This window comes from Trachymyrmex septentrionalis, unplaced genomic scaffold (genome assembly GCF_001594115.1).
Source record: "Trachymyrmex septentrionalis isolate Tsep2-gDNA-1 unplaced genomic scaffold, Tsep1.0 scaffold178, whole genome shotgun sequence".
NCBI lineage: Eukaryota > Metazoa > Arthropoda > Insecta > Hymenoptera > Formicidae > Trachymyrmex > Trachymyrmex septentrionalis.
The window spans coordinates 47,292-63,640 of record NW_017304949.1 but is presented as its reverse complement, the minus strand read 5'-3'; the positions used below and the strand labels follow the sequence as shown (position 1 = coordinate 63,640).

The window sequence follows — 16,349 nt, the reverse complement described above, 5'->3', positions numbered from 1 at the left end:
ATAAACAAAAATAAATATCGGGCGAAGTAAGAGTCAAACACATTTCTTCCAAATACACAAAAATATATATTACATTAAAATTAACAGAGATAAAAAATTATTACATAACGCAAAAAATTGGAATATAAATTAAGAAATGATTAAGGTTACAAGTTTCGACTACCGGTTAGAGTCCTCTTCAGATATTAGTATAACGAAAAAATAACAGAATAAAATCAATTGTCGCAAATGATCGCATATTCAGAATATTCACAGTTCGGGTGAGTCTTGATCTCGAAACATAATTTCCGTATGATTGAACAGTCAAAAGTATTTGTCAAAAGTTTTAAGAACTTGACATTCATTATCAACATTTTATTAGACAATGACTACCCATTATCCTTCATATTTGACACAATCAACCTACGAATAAAAAATTTGACTAAAAATAGACACATAACACAGAGCGGTTTGACTGACAAGGTCGAAGCGAGGGAATCTGTTTCTTGGCTTACGGTGCCGTTCATTCCTCTCCACACAAAAAAGTTCAACCGTTTCAATAAAAACGACATCAGGGTATCTTTCCGTAGTCCTAATAAATTGAAAAAATACATCAAAGTACATAAAGATATTTGTCCGCATACATCGAAGAACAACGTGGTCTACAAGATTTCATGCAAAGATTGTGACGCGTCGTACGTGGGACAGACAGGCAGAAAATTAAAGACCAGGATTGCTGAACATCGCAATCACATTAGATACAGCACTCCTGCTCGATCTGTCATAACTGAGCATAGGAGACAGCTCGATCATGAATTTAAATGGGATGAAGTCGTAATTTTAGATGAAGAGCCCTGCTATCGGAGACGTTTGGTTTCAGAGATGATTAATATCAAGAAACAAAAGAATGGTCTCAATTTACAGACTGATACCGATGGCCTCCACAAGGCTTATATTCCCATCATAAATAAAGTTTGACTTTCGGTTACGAACAGTCCGTCTCCTCTCTCAGTCTGTGTTGATCCGCACTACTGAACGTACATAAAAATCGACACGTAATGTCTGTCTTACATATCTGTGCTCCTTCTTACTGTATATATTTCATAAGTTTTTTATTTCTTTTTAGACATATTAATTTAAATTTCTTACATATTCTGATAAGTTTTTTATGAAATAATTTTTATTATTTTTGTTAGATTTTCGGTATTTTATATTATTTTATTTATGCGTAGTTGTTTTTGGTACGTTTTTTTGTTTTTTTTTAATTTATCCTTTCTATTAACTAAAACTTTACCAAGACATTTTTCATACTTTTGACTGTTCAATCATACGGAAATTATGTTTCGAGATCAAGACTCACCCGAACTGTGAATATTCTGAATATGCGATCATTTGCGACAATTGATCTTATTCTGTTATTTTTTCGTTATACTAATGTTTGAAGAGGGCTTAAACCGGTAGCCGAAACTTGTAACCTTAATCATTTCTTAATTTATATTCCAATTTTTTGCGTTATGTAATAATTTTTTATCTCTGTTAATTTTAATGTAATATATATTTTTGTGTATTTTAAAGAAATGGGTTTGACTCTTACTTCGCCCGATATTTATTTTTGTTTATTATATATATATATATACTGAAATGGATGTATCCAGTGTGAAGCATAAAAAATCATAGCACCAATTGATCAGCGCCATTTTAATTTGGTCAATAAGAGCGAATCAGAAGCTTTCAAGTGCTTCATGCGCACTTACGTTTAGTGTTTAGTGTAACACATATGTCAACAAAATCATCGTATGTGGGGTTATATTTGAAAGATTACTTTAAAAGATTGTAAAATTGCATTACTGTAAAATGTGCAAAACATCAACATAAAGTGCTGTGTGCCTGGATGTGGACAAAGAAGTAAAAAGGGCATTTTATTTCATAGATAAGAATTTTGTATTAAATGTATCGATTCCTGCACATGTGTTAACAATGTAGGATGTGAAAAATATTATTAATGTTATTTGAATGTACTAATCAAATTAAAGTGACATTATTTTTATATACCATTCATGTTCATATAGATTTCCATACATTGATCGATACATTGATCGCAGCGCGCGCGAACGCTTCTGATTTGCCTAAATATTGTCCCAACTAAAATGTCGGCTGATCAATTGTAGTCACAATTTATTTTTGTTTATCAGTGTATATATAGTTCCAGTGTATATATAGTTCAATGTGTAAATTTCCATGGGACGCCAACCTTAGAGTGCGATTACATGTAGCACGGTACGCGGTACAGAAAGTAACTAGGTAATTATAAGAACCGCGCAAACCGTGCGGCTTGCTTCTTTTTTTCTTTATTAGGCTGGGTTCACACTTTGACGGAAAAGCGGAAGCCAATTGGAACTCGCAATAGTAGTAAGCGATACATTGTCTGCTTCTGTTTTTCCGCGAGTTCTGATTGGCTTCCACTTTTCCGCTTTCCGTTTTTCCGTTAAGGTGAAGCCGGCCTTACATGTAGCGCAGTAAGCAGTACGGATCAATGACAAATTCACGTTACTAAGCATTTTAATAGAATTAATTGATTAAAATGCAATTATTAAGTAAATCCGTTAAAAAAATAAGAGTACTGATGAAATCGATCGTGTACCGCACTACATGTAACGCATCCTTACGGTCACTGGCCTAGTTTCCACCGAGGGTTTAAACCGGATTAGAATGTAAGAACCAACCAACTACTAGTCGAGCATTTTCCTGTCGTTCGACTGTAACAAGGGAATACTCGACTGTAATTGGTTGGTTCTTACATTCTGATCCGATTTAAACCTTCGGTGGAAACTAGGCCATTATTGCAAAATTTTGTGTGCGGCAGCCCTAAGTCACGTGACAGAAATTGACAAATAATAGGCCTAGTTTACATCGTGTACTTTATGGTTATAACTAATAACTTTCTATTGAATAATCTTAATTTCGGCGATACGTGTAAACATATATACGATATGTGTATTTAATTACTGCTCAGAATTATTGTTTCATCGATAGGCAGTCCGCTATATGCATATTTGCACAATATATTATTCAAAACTATTCCTAAGGCAGATAGTTAGATTAAAAATAGCTTCCAATTAGTTGATAAATTAAAAAGAATATACATTACAGATGCATATAAATTAATTTCTTTGGACGTTATCTCACTTTTTACGAATGTTCCAATAGATTTAGCGGTTGATTATGTGAATGAACAATGGAGTTTTATTTCTAAGATGCTCTCTGCCTAAGAATGAGTTTCTGGGAGCAATGCGGTTCGTTTTAGATTCCATCTTTTTTTCATTTGACAATAAAATTTATAAGCAAAGTTTCAGCACTCCCATGGGCTCTCTTTTATCACCTGTAATAGTGGACCTAGTAATGAGAAGATTAGAAATGGTGTCCTTGATGTTGTTGTGAATATGAAGATTTTATTTTACCATAGATATGTAGATGACATTTGTATTGCAGTTTCTCCCTCAAAAATTAATATTTTGCTACAACGTTTTAATTCATTTCATCCACGTCTTCAATTTACTATAGAAATAGGGGGAGAAAAATTAGATTTTTTAGATGCTACTATATCTATCAGTATCGATTCGTTTTTTATTGGTACCGCAAACCTACTTTCTTAGAGAAATTTTTAAATTTTCACTCAAATCATACAATTGCACAAAAGAAATTGTGTACAATTTTTTCGCTAGTTGACAAAGCTTTTTTACTTTCTGACTTTATGTTTTACACAAAAAATTTGACATTTATTATTAACGTTTTATTAAATAATGACTACCCATTAACTTTTATTTTTGACATAGTTAATCAACGTATAAAAAATTTACTTAAAAATAAACACATAATACATAAAGATTTGGTTGATAATGTCTGTGCGAATGAATCTGCATCTTGGTTTACGGTACCATTTATTCCTTTTCATACAGAGGAATTTAAACGGTTCAATAAAAACGACATTAGGGTATCTTTTCATAGTCCTAATAAAATGGGTAAATATATTAAAGTACAAAAGGATATTTATCCCTATACATCTAAGAGCAATGTAGTTTATACGATTTCGTGTAATAATTGTGATGCGTCGTACGTTGGACAGACGGGCAGACAATTGAAAACCAGAAGTACAGAACATCGTAATCATATTAGATATAACACTTCTGTCCGTTCTGTCGTAACGAAACATAGGCTGAGGTATGATCATGATTTCCAATGGGACAATGTTAAAATTTTGGATGAAGAGCCTTGCTACAGGAAACGCTTAATTTCTGAAATGCGCAATATTAAAAAGCAGAAAAATAGTTTAAATTACAAACTGACACTGAAGGTCTTCATAAGGCATATATACCTATTGTAAATAAAGTTTGACTTTTCGATACTGACAATCTGTCTCTTCTCTCAGTCCGTGTTAATCCGTATCAACGAGTACATTATAATTGATACACAATGTCCGTCTTACACATTTGCGTTCCACTAAACTTTGTATATTCTAATGGGTTTTCATACTTATATAAACACACTTGTTTGAATAATTTATACATGATTTTCGGTGAGTTTTAATTACTTGTTAGAATTCTGGTATGTTAATTTGATTGTGTTTATTTTTTCGTAAGAAATCTTTTTATCTTTTTTATCAACTAGAACGTTTTCCAAGAGATATGAAAACACATTTGACTATTCAATCGAATGTGAATAATGTCGAGTCCTACATCAAGATTTACCCGAGTTGTGATTATAGTGAATATGCGAGCATTTTCGATAATTAATTTTGTACAACGATTTTTATATAAAGTTAATTTCTGAAGAAGGCTCAATCCGGTAGCCGAAACTTGTAATTATTTAAATTTAAACTTTTTTACTATTTTTTTCAATTTTACTTTTCTTTATTTGTAATTTATTCTTTTTAATTATGTGACAATTTAAAAAATGTGTTTGACTCTTACTTTACTCTTTATTTATTGTTATTTAATTACTTATTTTGATGCACATTGTATCAATTGTATCAATTTAATCATCATCATTCTGTGAATACATCGCTGAAATTAAAATAATATTTAATAGAAAGTTACTACTTAGTACATGTATTAATAAGTCTATTCGTGTTACTTATTCGCTTATACTTTTTGCACTCGACATTTTCGCTTTCTCTCTTTTCAAGGTCAAATATATATTTCGGCTACGTTTCAAAACTTCCTCTCCGAGGAAAATTTTACTCAAAATGTACACGTAACGTATACTATAGCATATAGAGATAAAATCTTCCTCGGAGAGGAAGTTTTGGAACATAGCCCTATTTCATTTTAAATGCAAAAATATTTGGAGATTTCGTAACGCGAACAGAAAGTGCACGATGTAAATTCAGTGATGCTAGACATGCCCCGCACTCGCGCATACGCGTTGTTTAGCGCGCAGTACTATAGCCATTAGGTTAGGTTAAAGTAACGATGTGATGCGACAGCACTGTGTGGACAGCGAAATCTGGCGCCAAACCGGATAATAAAAGGTGCGAGAAATCCCAAGAGGAAAATAAAAATAAGGTAAAGTATTTTAGGTCAGAAAATGAATCGCAATGGAATCAAGAAAAAAAGGCCCAAAAAGGTATGTATTCGAAAATTTGAAAGTAAGATCCAAGAAATTTGGATCTTAGACGAAAATATCTTTAAAGTTCTTTGACAGAAAAATTTGTAATATTTCGCTTAAATGTTGTCGATATAATTTATCAAGGTATATCGAATCGGCTTCTCATATAGATAATATAAATAGTGTTAATGTAGAAATTGATACCTTACAATAAGAGGTATGTCTAATTTCTATAAATTTATAATTATATTTCTCTTTAGGGCGACTAAGGACGCCAGTTTCACGAACGGATTAGATATTCTACTGGCGCTTTAAACTGCGCGCATGCGCGAGTGCGGGGCATGTCTGGCTCACTGTGTAAACTAAGCATGTGCCATCGAAGTAACGAATCTCTTAACCTGAATAGTCGTCAACTTTAATGATACATCGGTTATCAATCCATAGGGCGGACTTTTTTGCCAGATTTATTCATTTCGTGCAAAAACGCGTTGAATAAGCTTAATTTTATTGGATTTTGAGGTATTAAATTGTAATTATCTCTTTGGTGCTAATTTTTTGTAATATATGCAGTTTTTATTGACATTAACGCGTTTGAATTATATCATATTTGCCTTAAATTGTAAATATTAACCACATGACATATTATAGAATTATCTGCGATAACTGTTTATACTGTCGAAATGAATACTTTTATAAATATCAAGAAACAGAACATTCACTGTCAACCAGGTTAGTTTTGTTCAAATACAAAGTGTTTGTCATTGGTTTATTTTCCACTGAACCTAATGCGGTATCATATTTAATAATAATAGTGAATTTAATCACTTGTACTAGATCAGTGCGTACTAAGCTGCTTTACATGACATTAGCAAAATTAAATGTAAAAGTATATAAATATTTTAAATGATTACCTATCTTCTATTGTCAAGTTATTTAACAAAGTATATATATATCATTTTATTGTCAAAGTTGATTATATTGTATCACTGCATTGAGATACTTTATATAAAGCAGTTTTTAATATACATTGATTCATTGTAATGAACAATTAAATTCATCATAATAAGTCAATGTGTTTGTATTTATTTCACTATTGTTAAATGATAAATTTGACATATGCTGCTCTAGATACATGTCTAGATATATGCTCTAGTGCTGTCTTGGCATAGTATGAGTACAAAACCAGTGCTATGTCAAATTGCTGTCAGAAACATCAGTGCAATATTTCTTGAACTTGTTTAGTTCATTCCGTTAGTCCAAATATAAATTTAGCACTATACTGGGTCAGTTTGTATTTGCCGAATACGACTGATACACTGCATACAAGCCAAATGCCTGGCACTGAAAAAGTTTGCACTCAGTGCACACTAGTGCAGTCTGCCGAATTTGCTATAAGATATAACAATGACAAACATTTAAAATATATTTGAATTACATATAGCAGTACAGGGATATACAATTTTTATATCTTGATTAATAATCTTTCAAGATGTTCATGTAATGGGTTACATAGAACGAACGCAAGGAGATGGCATGGAAAATGCGACAGTAGATAGAGTCGAAGTTAGGCAAAGTCGAAGTCGTCTGGGAGACACTCTTATTTACCATCCTACCAATTTGAAGCAATTAGAATCAACATCTCCGGTTACTCCTATTGGTACAATAGTAAAGTTAGTACCAAAAAATATTAGTAACATAAAACAAGAAAAGCATATTTTGCATTCTTTAAAGTCAAAAGACCCAAAATTTGTACCGTATGAACCATATAAGGCAGCTGTAAATCCAATTGTGCCATTTGAAAAAAAGAAAAAATTATTTAAAAAAAAATCTAGTTTAAATGCTACAGTTGCGCAAATTGCTGCAATGAAGATTCAGGATAACGACACAAGGTTGAAGGATTGTATGAAAGAAAGCAAAGAGAAAACATCAGAAGATGAATGGGATAATGAAAAAAGAACATATGAATCTGAAATTCGCAAATTGAAAGAAGAAAATAGTCAGCTTGAAACTCAATTGAAATTTCAAGTACAGGTATAACAATGTACATTAATATTTCCAAATTATTAATATTCTTAAAATATTCTTATTAAGATATTCAAATTATTAGTATTTTTATAAGAAGTTTATTAATATGAAATATTATAATATTATTAAATTGCTAAAAAAGTTAATTTAATATGTGATTGCTATTCTAGTTTTATTCTGTCTGATTGCGTTTCACCTTTTCAAAATTGAAAAGATTTTGGTGCACGATTTGCAAAATTGGATGTATATATATTTATACCAAAATATTTAAACACCTAAGATCCATTGTCACTACAAAGTAGAATTTCTCTTAAGGACGTTCTCCGAAAAAATCCATTTTCTTTAGATTTCTCTGAAATTTACAGAAAAAGCTTGTTTTAGTGTCCTGAACATATATGCTTTAAAACTTAATACCCAGAGCGGGATTAAAAATCGAGATATTCCACTTTAAAGTTGAAGCGTTTAAAAAATATATACATATATATATATACATATACACACACACGTACGCGCGCGCGCGCGCACACACACACACACAGAGGATCCCTATCTAAAGCTTATTCGAAAGTGGTCTTTTTATTCATTGTAAAAAAGTTTTTCTTAACAATTTTTTGAAACAATGAGATATAAAACTTGATATCACAAGGAATAATATGAAATTTGTCTGATTTGGCTTCCAGTATTTGTTTTTAAGAAATCATTGAGCAAAGTAAGTAAAGTCGCTATTTTTTCGACTGGCGGCAGTAGCAGGATGCATTTTATATTGTATAATAAAACTTGTATAAAAACATTAACACTTATGGAATATCTTATACAGGGTGGGGCAAAAGTCCCGCTACCATTTTGATTGCGCGCCATCTTAGTTATGTGACGTATAGCTCAGTTTAGCTTTAACCGTTGTGTTGTGTAGACGTCCAAATTTTATATGGTAGCGGGACTTTTACCCCACCCTGTACTATATAAAAGTGAAATATATTTTCATAAAAATTTTCATAATGATGAGCACTAATGTGCTCATTTAGTTGAGCACAACTGCAATCGGAGAACGTCCTTAATTAGATTATTCTCATCGGTCCAATTTCAAATTATGATTATTAAGCACAATTTTTTTTAAATATATTCAATCTTATAATTAATATATAGAGATATTTTAGGTTGTTGCAAATATGAAGTCAAAATTTAAAAATTCAAGATGATACCTCCAAGTCGTGGCTAAATTAAACAAAAATTAATTTAGCTTATATATAACTGAAGGAGGATAGAAATTTTCGAAAGATTCACTACCGCTTAGAGATCGTTTTATTTTTATGTTTTCTAATGCATTTTTCTTTGTAGAAATCGAAAATAATCATTATAATAACGCCATATTTAAGGAAAAATTAGTACATCGAAATAAAATGTATAAGATCCTTATTCGTATTGTCATAAAATCACTGTCAGTTATATTATTTCAATAATTTATGAAATTAATTCCAAATTAAATCAAATGTGAATATTATTACAGTACAAATCGTCAATTAGATTTTATTTTTCACTATAACTGTCATCTCTGTACCGTTTCTTCTACTCCAAGCGTTGCACATCGCAACGTAGCAAGATTATAATGAAAAATATAATCTAATTAACGTTTTGTGGTGCAATATAATATTATTCACATTTGATTCAATTTGGAATTTCATAAATAAATTATTGAAATATAACTGACAGTGATTTTATAACAACGCGAATAAGGATTTTATTTATTTTATTTCACTATCAATTTTTCCTCAAGTCCGACATTATTATAGGTAATAATTATTTTAGGTTTCTACGAACAAAAACATATAAGAAAATATAGAAATAAAACGATCTCCGAGCAGTAACAAAATCTTCGAAAATTTCTTCTCCATTTATATTTAGAAAGTTTTGATTTTAAATCTGCAATCAAAACATTTGAAAATTTAAAATATCACACTCGATATCGAAGAATCTTTTTCTTTTCTTGGCTTATGTATGCTTAAAAGAATAAATTCTATTCTAATTCAAAGAAAGGAAGATCCATAAGGGTCAATTTTGGCTCCCTCCAAACACATGAACATATTTCTTGAAGTTAACTATATTCAATTTAAGGGAATCCTAAAGTGAAGCCCGAACTCCGACGAAGTCACCAAAAGTCGCATTAACATGTCTTTATATACTTCTTCATGGTGGCCTGTCCGGTCCCCCGGATATTGGCGATCACTCTGGCCATAGTTATCTTACCCACAGCCATACGAAAGAGCCCCTCCACGTTCCGCACTCCAGTCCGCTCTAATATTTCTCAGCCATAAGAGAGCTTCTTTCTTCCAATCCCACGTCGGCCCTTGATCCTTCCCTTCAATGTCAGCTGCAGCAGGCGATACTTCTCTCCTCTTCGAGGTACTCGATTTTTTTGCATTTGACCGTTGTCAACAACTCGCTGTGTACCCGCAAGACCTCAGCGTTTGTAATCCTATCAATCCAGGAAATTTGAAGTATTCGTCTTCTCACATTTCAAAGGCCTCCAAACGGCCCACCTTAAGCGTCCACGCTTCCACACCGTATATCAGCATCGACCTGCACTTGATCATTCTTCGACTCAGTCTCAGGTTGAGGTTGTCCTTGCAAAAGAAACCCCTCATTTTATTAAAGACGGCGCGAGCAATCTCTATCCTACGCCTCGTCTCTCGGTCGGGATTCAGATCCTCCGTAATCAGACTCTCAAGTAACCAATCAACGCGTTCTATCCTTTCGCCATTAAGGTGTAGTAAAGCGTTTTCATGTCTAGTATGACTAAAAACCATCATTTTTATCTTGCTTGTATTGATATCTAATATCTTTAGCTCAGCTTCTGAGATTCTATTTAGAAGCAGTTGGAGATCTTCAATACTCTCGGCGAGGATGACAATAGTATTGTCTACGTATTTAATGATGTTGATTCGCACACCATTTATTTTGATTCCGAGTTCCACATTACTTACAACCTCCTTGAAGATTTTGTCCGTGTAAAGATAAATAAGAGGGGAGAAAGAATACCCTGCCTGACACTCCTCTGTATGTCTACTTTTGAGGTTGTTACTCAGATTTCCAACCCTTGTTTCGGCTTTTTGCTGCCAGTACAGATTTTTTATTCCGGACATCCTTCTCATCCACTCTTGCTTGAAAGAGAAGTTCAATAAGTTTGGTATAGAGAACATGGTCAAACGCTTTCTCACTCATCTATGAAGCATGCAAAGACATCTTTCTGATAGTCTCGACATTTTTGTAAAAGGATATTTATTTCAAATATCCCCTCTCGCGTGCCAAAGGCATTTCTGAATCCAAACTGTGAGAACCAAACTAGATCCCATTCACATTTTGACCTTATGCGAGCGTGGATTATTCGGAGGAACGTTTTTAATATGTGACCCATAAGGCTGATCAGTCAGTAGTCGCGCACTTTTTTAGCCCTTGCTTCTTCGGAATAGTTACAAATATCAGCCATTCCTTTAGTATTTCTCCGGTGTGTGCTGTAGATTCTATTGAATAGTCCTAATATTGTCTCTATATTTTCTTCATTTATTAATTTTATTAACTCCATAGGAATCTCATTAAATCCTGTGACTTTCTCGCTTTTAGCAGTTGCAATGGCAGTTCCGATTTGAGTATGACAGAGCCCTCCAGCTTCTTCCAATCGGTTCGAACGTCAGTTCTGGTGTACTCAAAGAGCTCGGCCACATATATTATTTGCCAAGTACACTTGATCTCACTCTCCTCCAGGATGGCTCTATTCTGCTCATCTCGTACTATAGGTGGACGGCTTTTATGCAAACCCACTACTTCCCTTTCTGTGAATATTAAACGAGTCATGCTTCGATATAAGGTTTTCCAATTCGATACACTTCTTTATCATCCAATTCTACTTTGTCATCCTGATTTCTCTTTTTATTAGGATTTATACCTTCTTGTATTCCTCTTGGTTTCCTTTGACCAGTCGTCTCTTCATATACTAGTACACCAATATCTCACGCAATCTATGATATATGCAGTCACACGTTTATGTCAATTTTCGTATAACAAATTCGTCGCGATAAAGTGTCCAAGTCTAATTTAAGAATTCGACGTCATTTGTTCATGCAAACTACGTGTTTGTGGATTACTATTTCGTAAGTACAAGATTGCAAAACTTTTGTATCTAGCAAATCAAGAGACACAGTAGGCGATCTCGCATCAAGTGGACGCGCAGTGCGAGACCGATCCATGTCTTTACGCGAGTCAGCGAGTTGCAAGTATCCGAGATTATTGGTTTTTTAATAAAGGCTGGACCGATCGAGTTCTGAATATCAGCTTAATCGACAACTTGGGTCTGAATTATATAATAAGCATTAATTTTATCTCTACGTGTCGTACAAACGGAAATATCGTGATGCGAAATCCGAAATGTCAAAATTTTTACGTAAGATATATCATCGCCTCAAAAAAATCATTCTCTTTTCATAAAATTTGGACGATAGATGGTACTTGTTTATTGCTCTCATTTACCGACCTATTTACTTATAGTTTAACACTATATTATATGTCGACAGTGAAATGAAATAGATAATTCGCAGGATAATAATTAATATAATAAATTTATCAATATTAGGTTGATAAGTAATTATTAATTCGACGCATTGCGCGGATAAATAAAAGATTTGTAATATCGAAAATTAATTTTTTATTATAATTTTCTATTCAACAATATTAATAATACATAGGATGTTGGAAAAGTTTCTGCAATCTAGTACTTCCAGTGGCGCCAACGTTCTGCTACTATCATATCCGTAAAATTAGACGTTTTTAACCTATAATTCAATTGACAGTTTGTACCCAAGTTTTGTTTGTATAGTATTTTAAAAGAAGTTATTTTGTAAGAAAATGGAAATTTCGCGTGAAAATTTTCGGACAATGATTTTTTACGATTACAAATGTAATCTAACTCCGAACCAATGCATCAATTGACTTCATTTGGCTTTTGGGGATGAAGCACCATCCAATAGGACTGTTTATAATTGATTTGCCGAATTCCAGCGTGGACGTATCTTTCTTAGTGATGAATTCCGTGAAAGTCGTCCGTCCACGTCTGTTGTTGCCACTAATGTTGATGCTGTGCGTGAAATGATTGAGTGAGACCGGCATATAACATACCGCGAGATTCAGGCATCCTTAGGCATTGACATGAAAGCAATACATACGATTTTGCATGATCACTTGAGCGTACGGAAACTATGCAGTCGTTGGATTCCACACAATTTGAAGCTCAAAAACAGTCTCATGTTAAATGGAGCAAAGAAATGCTCAAGAAATTCAACCGAGGTCGGTCAAATTTGGTCTACAACATCGTTACTGGGGACGAAACATGGATCTATTCGTATGAGCCCGAAAGTAAACAACAATCCTGTTTGGGTATTTCAAAATAAACCGAAACCAACAAAAGTTGTTCGTTCACGCAGTGCTGCCAAGGAAATGATTGCTTGTTTCTTCGGTTATACCGGACATATGACAACCACGTCTTCAGAGGATCGAAGGACTGGAAATACTGATTGGTATACAATTTGTTTGCCAGAAGTCATAAATGAATTGCGTAGAACAAACCGAAATCGTCGCATCATCCTTCATCATGACAACGCCAGCTGTCACATAGCACGTCAAACCGTTGATTTTGTATCCAGTAATAATGTCGAATTGATGACTTGTTGTCCGTATTCACCTGATTTGTCACCTAATGACTTCTTTTTGTTCCCAAACATTAAAAATAAGATGCGTGGTGAGCGATTTGAGTCGCCTGAAGCAGCTGTTGAAACATTTCGTACACTGATTTCTGAGGTTATAGCCTTACAGTGGAAAAAATGCTTCGAAAATTAGTTCGAGCGTATGCAAAAATGTATCGATCTTAAAGGCGAATACTTCGAAAAACAATAAAGCCATTTACCGAATTTTACATGTTTTTTTTCATATTGTTTGCAGAACAGCTGCTTTTCCAGCAGCCTACGTATACCATTGTCTTTATTCCTAAAAGATTGACTGAAAAGTTCTGTCATTTATGCATAAGACCTACGATTATCTTCGCATTAAAAGTGATATACGCTTCTATTCAGTAAACATTATAAAGTATTTTAAATAAATAATTTATAAACAAAGATAACTGTGTAGCGATAAGTAACGGAGTATCACGAAGAGGTATACAAATGCTAATGCCAGTGATATTGTAACTTTCAAGTTTCATAACTTGAAAAGTACAAATTAAAAAGAGGCTAATGAGAATCAGCATCGATAAACGGCGCAATTACTTAGTGAACAATCAATAATCAGAAATTGATGTCTTCTTTATTTTGAACGTTTCGATATTCTCTCTTTGGAGTCCTCCTCAGCAAGAATGATACAACAATAATTAGCTCACATGTCCATAATGTGTAAGTTACTCGCAAATTGACAAAGATGCAACGTTGTTAATCATCACGGAACATGAAACAATGCACTGTAACTTTGTTGAACATATTAAAACTTAAAAAATAGAATTGTTAAAATTAAATATAAAGATCACACATTTTTAGAACACACGTCCATATACGACGACGTGTTACACAGATATCATATCTGTTCTACTTTTTAAGTTTTAATATGTTTAATGAAGCTTCAGTGTCCTGATGCTAGCCATTAGATTCTGAAATGGAAAATAGGGTGTTTTGTTTAAAAAAATCGATTTGATCCTGACCTGACTTTGATGACGTTACTTAAGGTCAACTGATAAGATCAGTAAATAGATTATTTTTAACTTTACAACCTGAAACCTTTTTCTCAAAAAATGCTTTTCAAGATATTTAAGGAGACTTTTTGAACATCCTGTATGTATACTCGTATATTACATACTGTATTCTGCTTTAGAGAGATTATGACTACATACATATAATAAATCAAAGAATTATTTACTTTAAAGAACAAGTCGCAAACGTAAATAACAATACGATACGACTTAGGGTGAAGTCCCATGAAGTGTATTTACAGCAGGCGAAAAACAATAAAGCTATTTACCGAATTTTATATGTTTTTTTTTTTCATATTGTTTGCAGAAACTTTTCCAGCAGCCTAGGTATATGTTATTGTACATATAATCTAATATGTTTTTAAAGCTATAGTGAGTCTAGGTATTTGTCGTTGAGGAAGCAGGTGTCTGTAGGTATTCGCTGTCGAGGAAGTGAGTGTCTAGATGTTCGCCGTCGAGGAATTAAATTTAGGTGTTTACTGTTGAGAAAGTGGGTGTTTAGATATTTGTCGCCGAGGAAGTATCTAAATGTTCGCTGACGAAAAATTAAGTGTAGTATCTAAAAATTTACCTAGATACAGATCTAAAAATAATTCTGTTAAACCGTAAAATAATTGGACATTCAAGCACGATGAGCAATATTGCAAAACATTTTGACATTTATTTTGTCATTTTACATTATTATATTGATGATTCAACATAGATATATATTATATTTAACTAAATTTTTAGATTTCGACAGAAATGATTTTTCTGTATATTCGTTGGCTGCGTTCAGTAAAGAAAACTAATTAGTTAACGTTTAGTGATTCTTTGGTATGATTAGTTCCTGCATTTAGATTTAGCGAAGAATCAATTCAAGAATCAATCATATTAAAGAATTACTAATCCCTATTTGATTAGTTTTCTCCGCTGAACGTAGCTATCTAAATTTATTTTTTAATTTTGATTCAAATTTAATTTATTGATTATATACATACATTTATTAAGTAGTAATAATATATAATAGTAATAATAATATTTAGTAGTAATATTATATAAAACGCAAATTATGAAAAAGCAGTAATACACACACGTATGAAGAGATATATTATTAATCATATAAGATATTTAACACTACAAATTTGCATGATATTTCAATAAAATTACCTTTCCACAAAAAGATTTAAAAAGAGGCGCTAAAGTGTGCATATACCATAAAAAACTATCACTATAAACTAAAAAAAAACCGTTATATAAATAATATAATTCAAGTGGTATATTCACATTGGTAATTTTTTATTATGAATTACCCATTAATAGTATTAAAAAAAAAATGAAATAAGATCTTTAAATTGCGCCTATTGCAAAAAAAATATTTTCTTGCAACATATAACATATACTATTGTACAGTTCGCACAATTAATGTCTTCCAATCCTGTTTTAGCATTGCGTGTTATCTTCTCGATTATTTTTACATTTATAGTCGAAATATGCGAGTTTTTCCAATTTCTATAGGCTGATCAAGTCCGTTAGATTACAGCCATGAACGTATAAACGACCAAAAAGATAAACGCGATGCTTCAATAATGGACATGATGTCATAAAGTTGGAAGGCATTAATTGCTTTGTAAATTGCAAAAAGAATATATATAATATTTTATTGCATCATATAACATTTAACTAATAAGAAAAAGTGATACGGATCTTTATCTTTCTATTTAAGAGTCTTTTATATTTGCAATTGGGATACAACATTTAATCTAAAAAAATTAAAGACGAATCATCACAAATGAGAAAATTTTATTAAAATGACAAAATTTTTTATGTAAAAGAATTTAACCCTGCTAGTTTATTGTTTAATTAACATTAAAATTACAATCACAATTATAATTAAGATTATAATTAATTTTTATATCTACTTTTAAATCTAACTTAAACCTACGCCGCATCGCTTTTATAACGCATGTCTTACAAATCTAAA

General features: G+C 32.4%; 1 protein-coding gene across 3 annotated transcripts in view; it reads left to right on the top strand.

Moving 5' to 3' along the window:
• Positions 1 to 5,947: 5,947 nt before the first annotated feature.
• Positions 5,948 to 16,349, top strand: part of LOC108746564 (golgin-45) — a 21,171-nt gene continuing 10,769 nt past the window's right edge. The window contains exons 1-4 of one of the 3 annotated variants that reach the window (XM_018483415.1): positions 5,948 to 6,102; positions 6,232 to 6,312; positions 7,073 to 7,253; positions 7,416 to 7,614. In XM_018483415.1, the coding sequence (XP_018338917.1) occupies positions 6,264 to 6,312; positions 7,073 to 7,253; positions 7,416 to 7,614 (429 nt within the window). In that variant the 5' untranslated portion in view covers positions 5,948 to 6,102; positions 6,232 to 6,263. Of the gene's footprint in view, positions 6,103 to 6,176; positions 6,313 to 7,072; positions 7,615 to 16,349 lie in introns of those variants that run through there. The other 2 variants (XM_018483413.1, XM_018483414.1) reach the window with 2 other exon arrangements.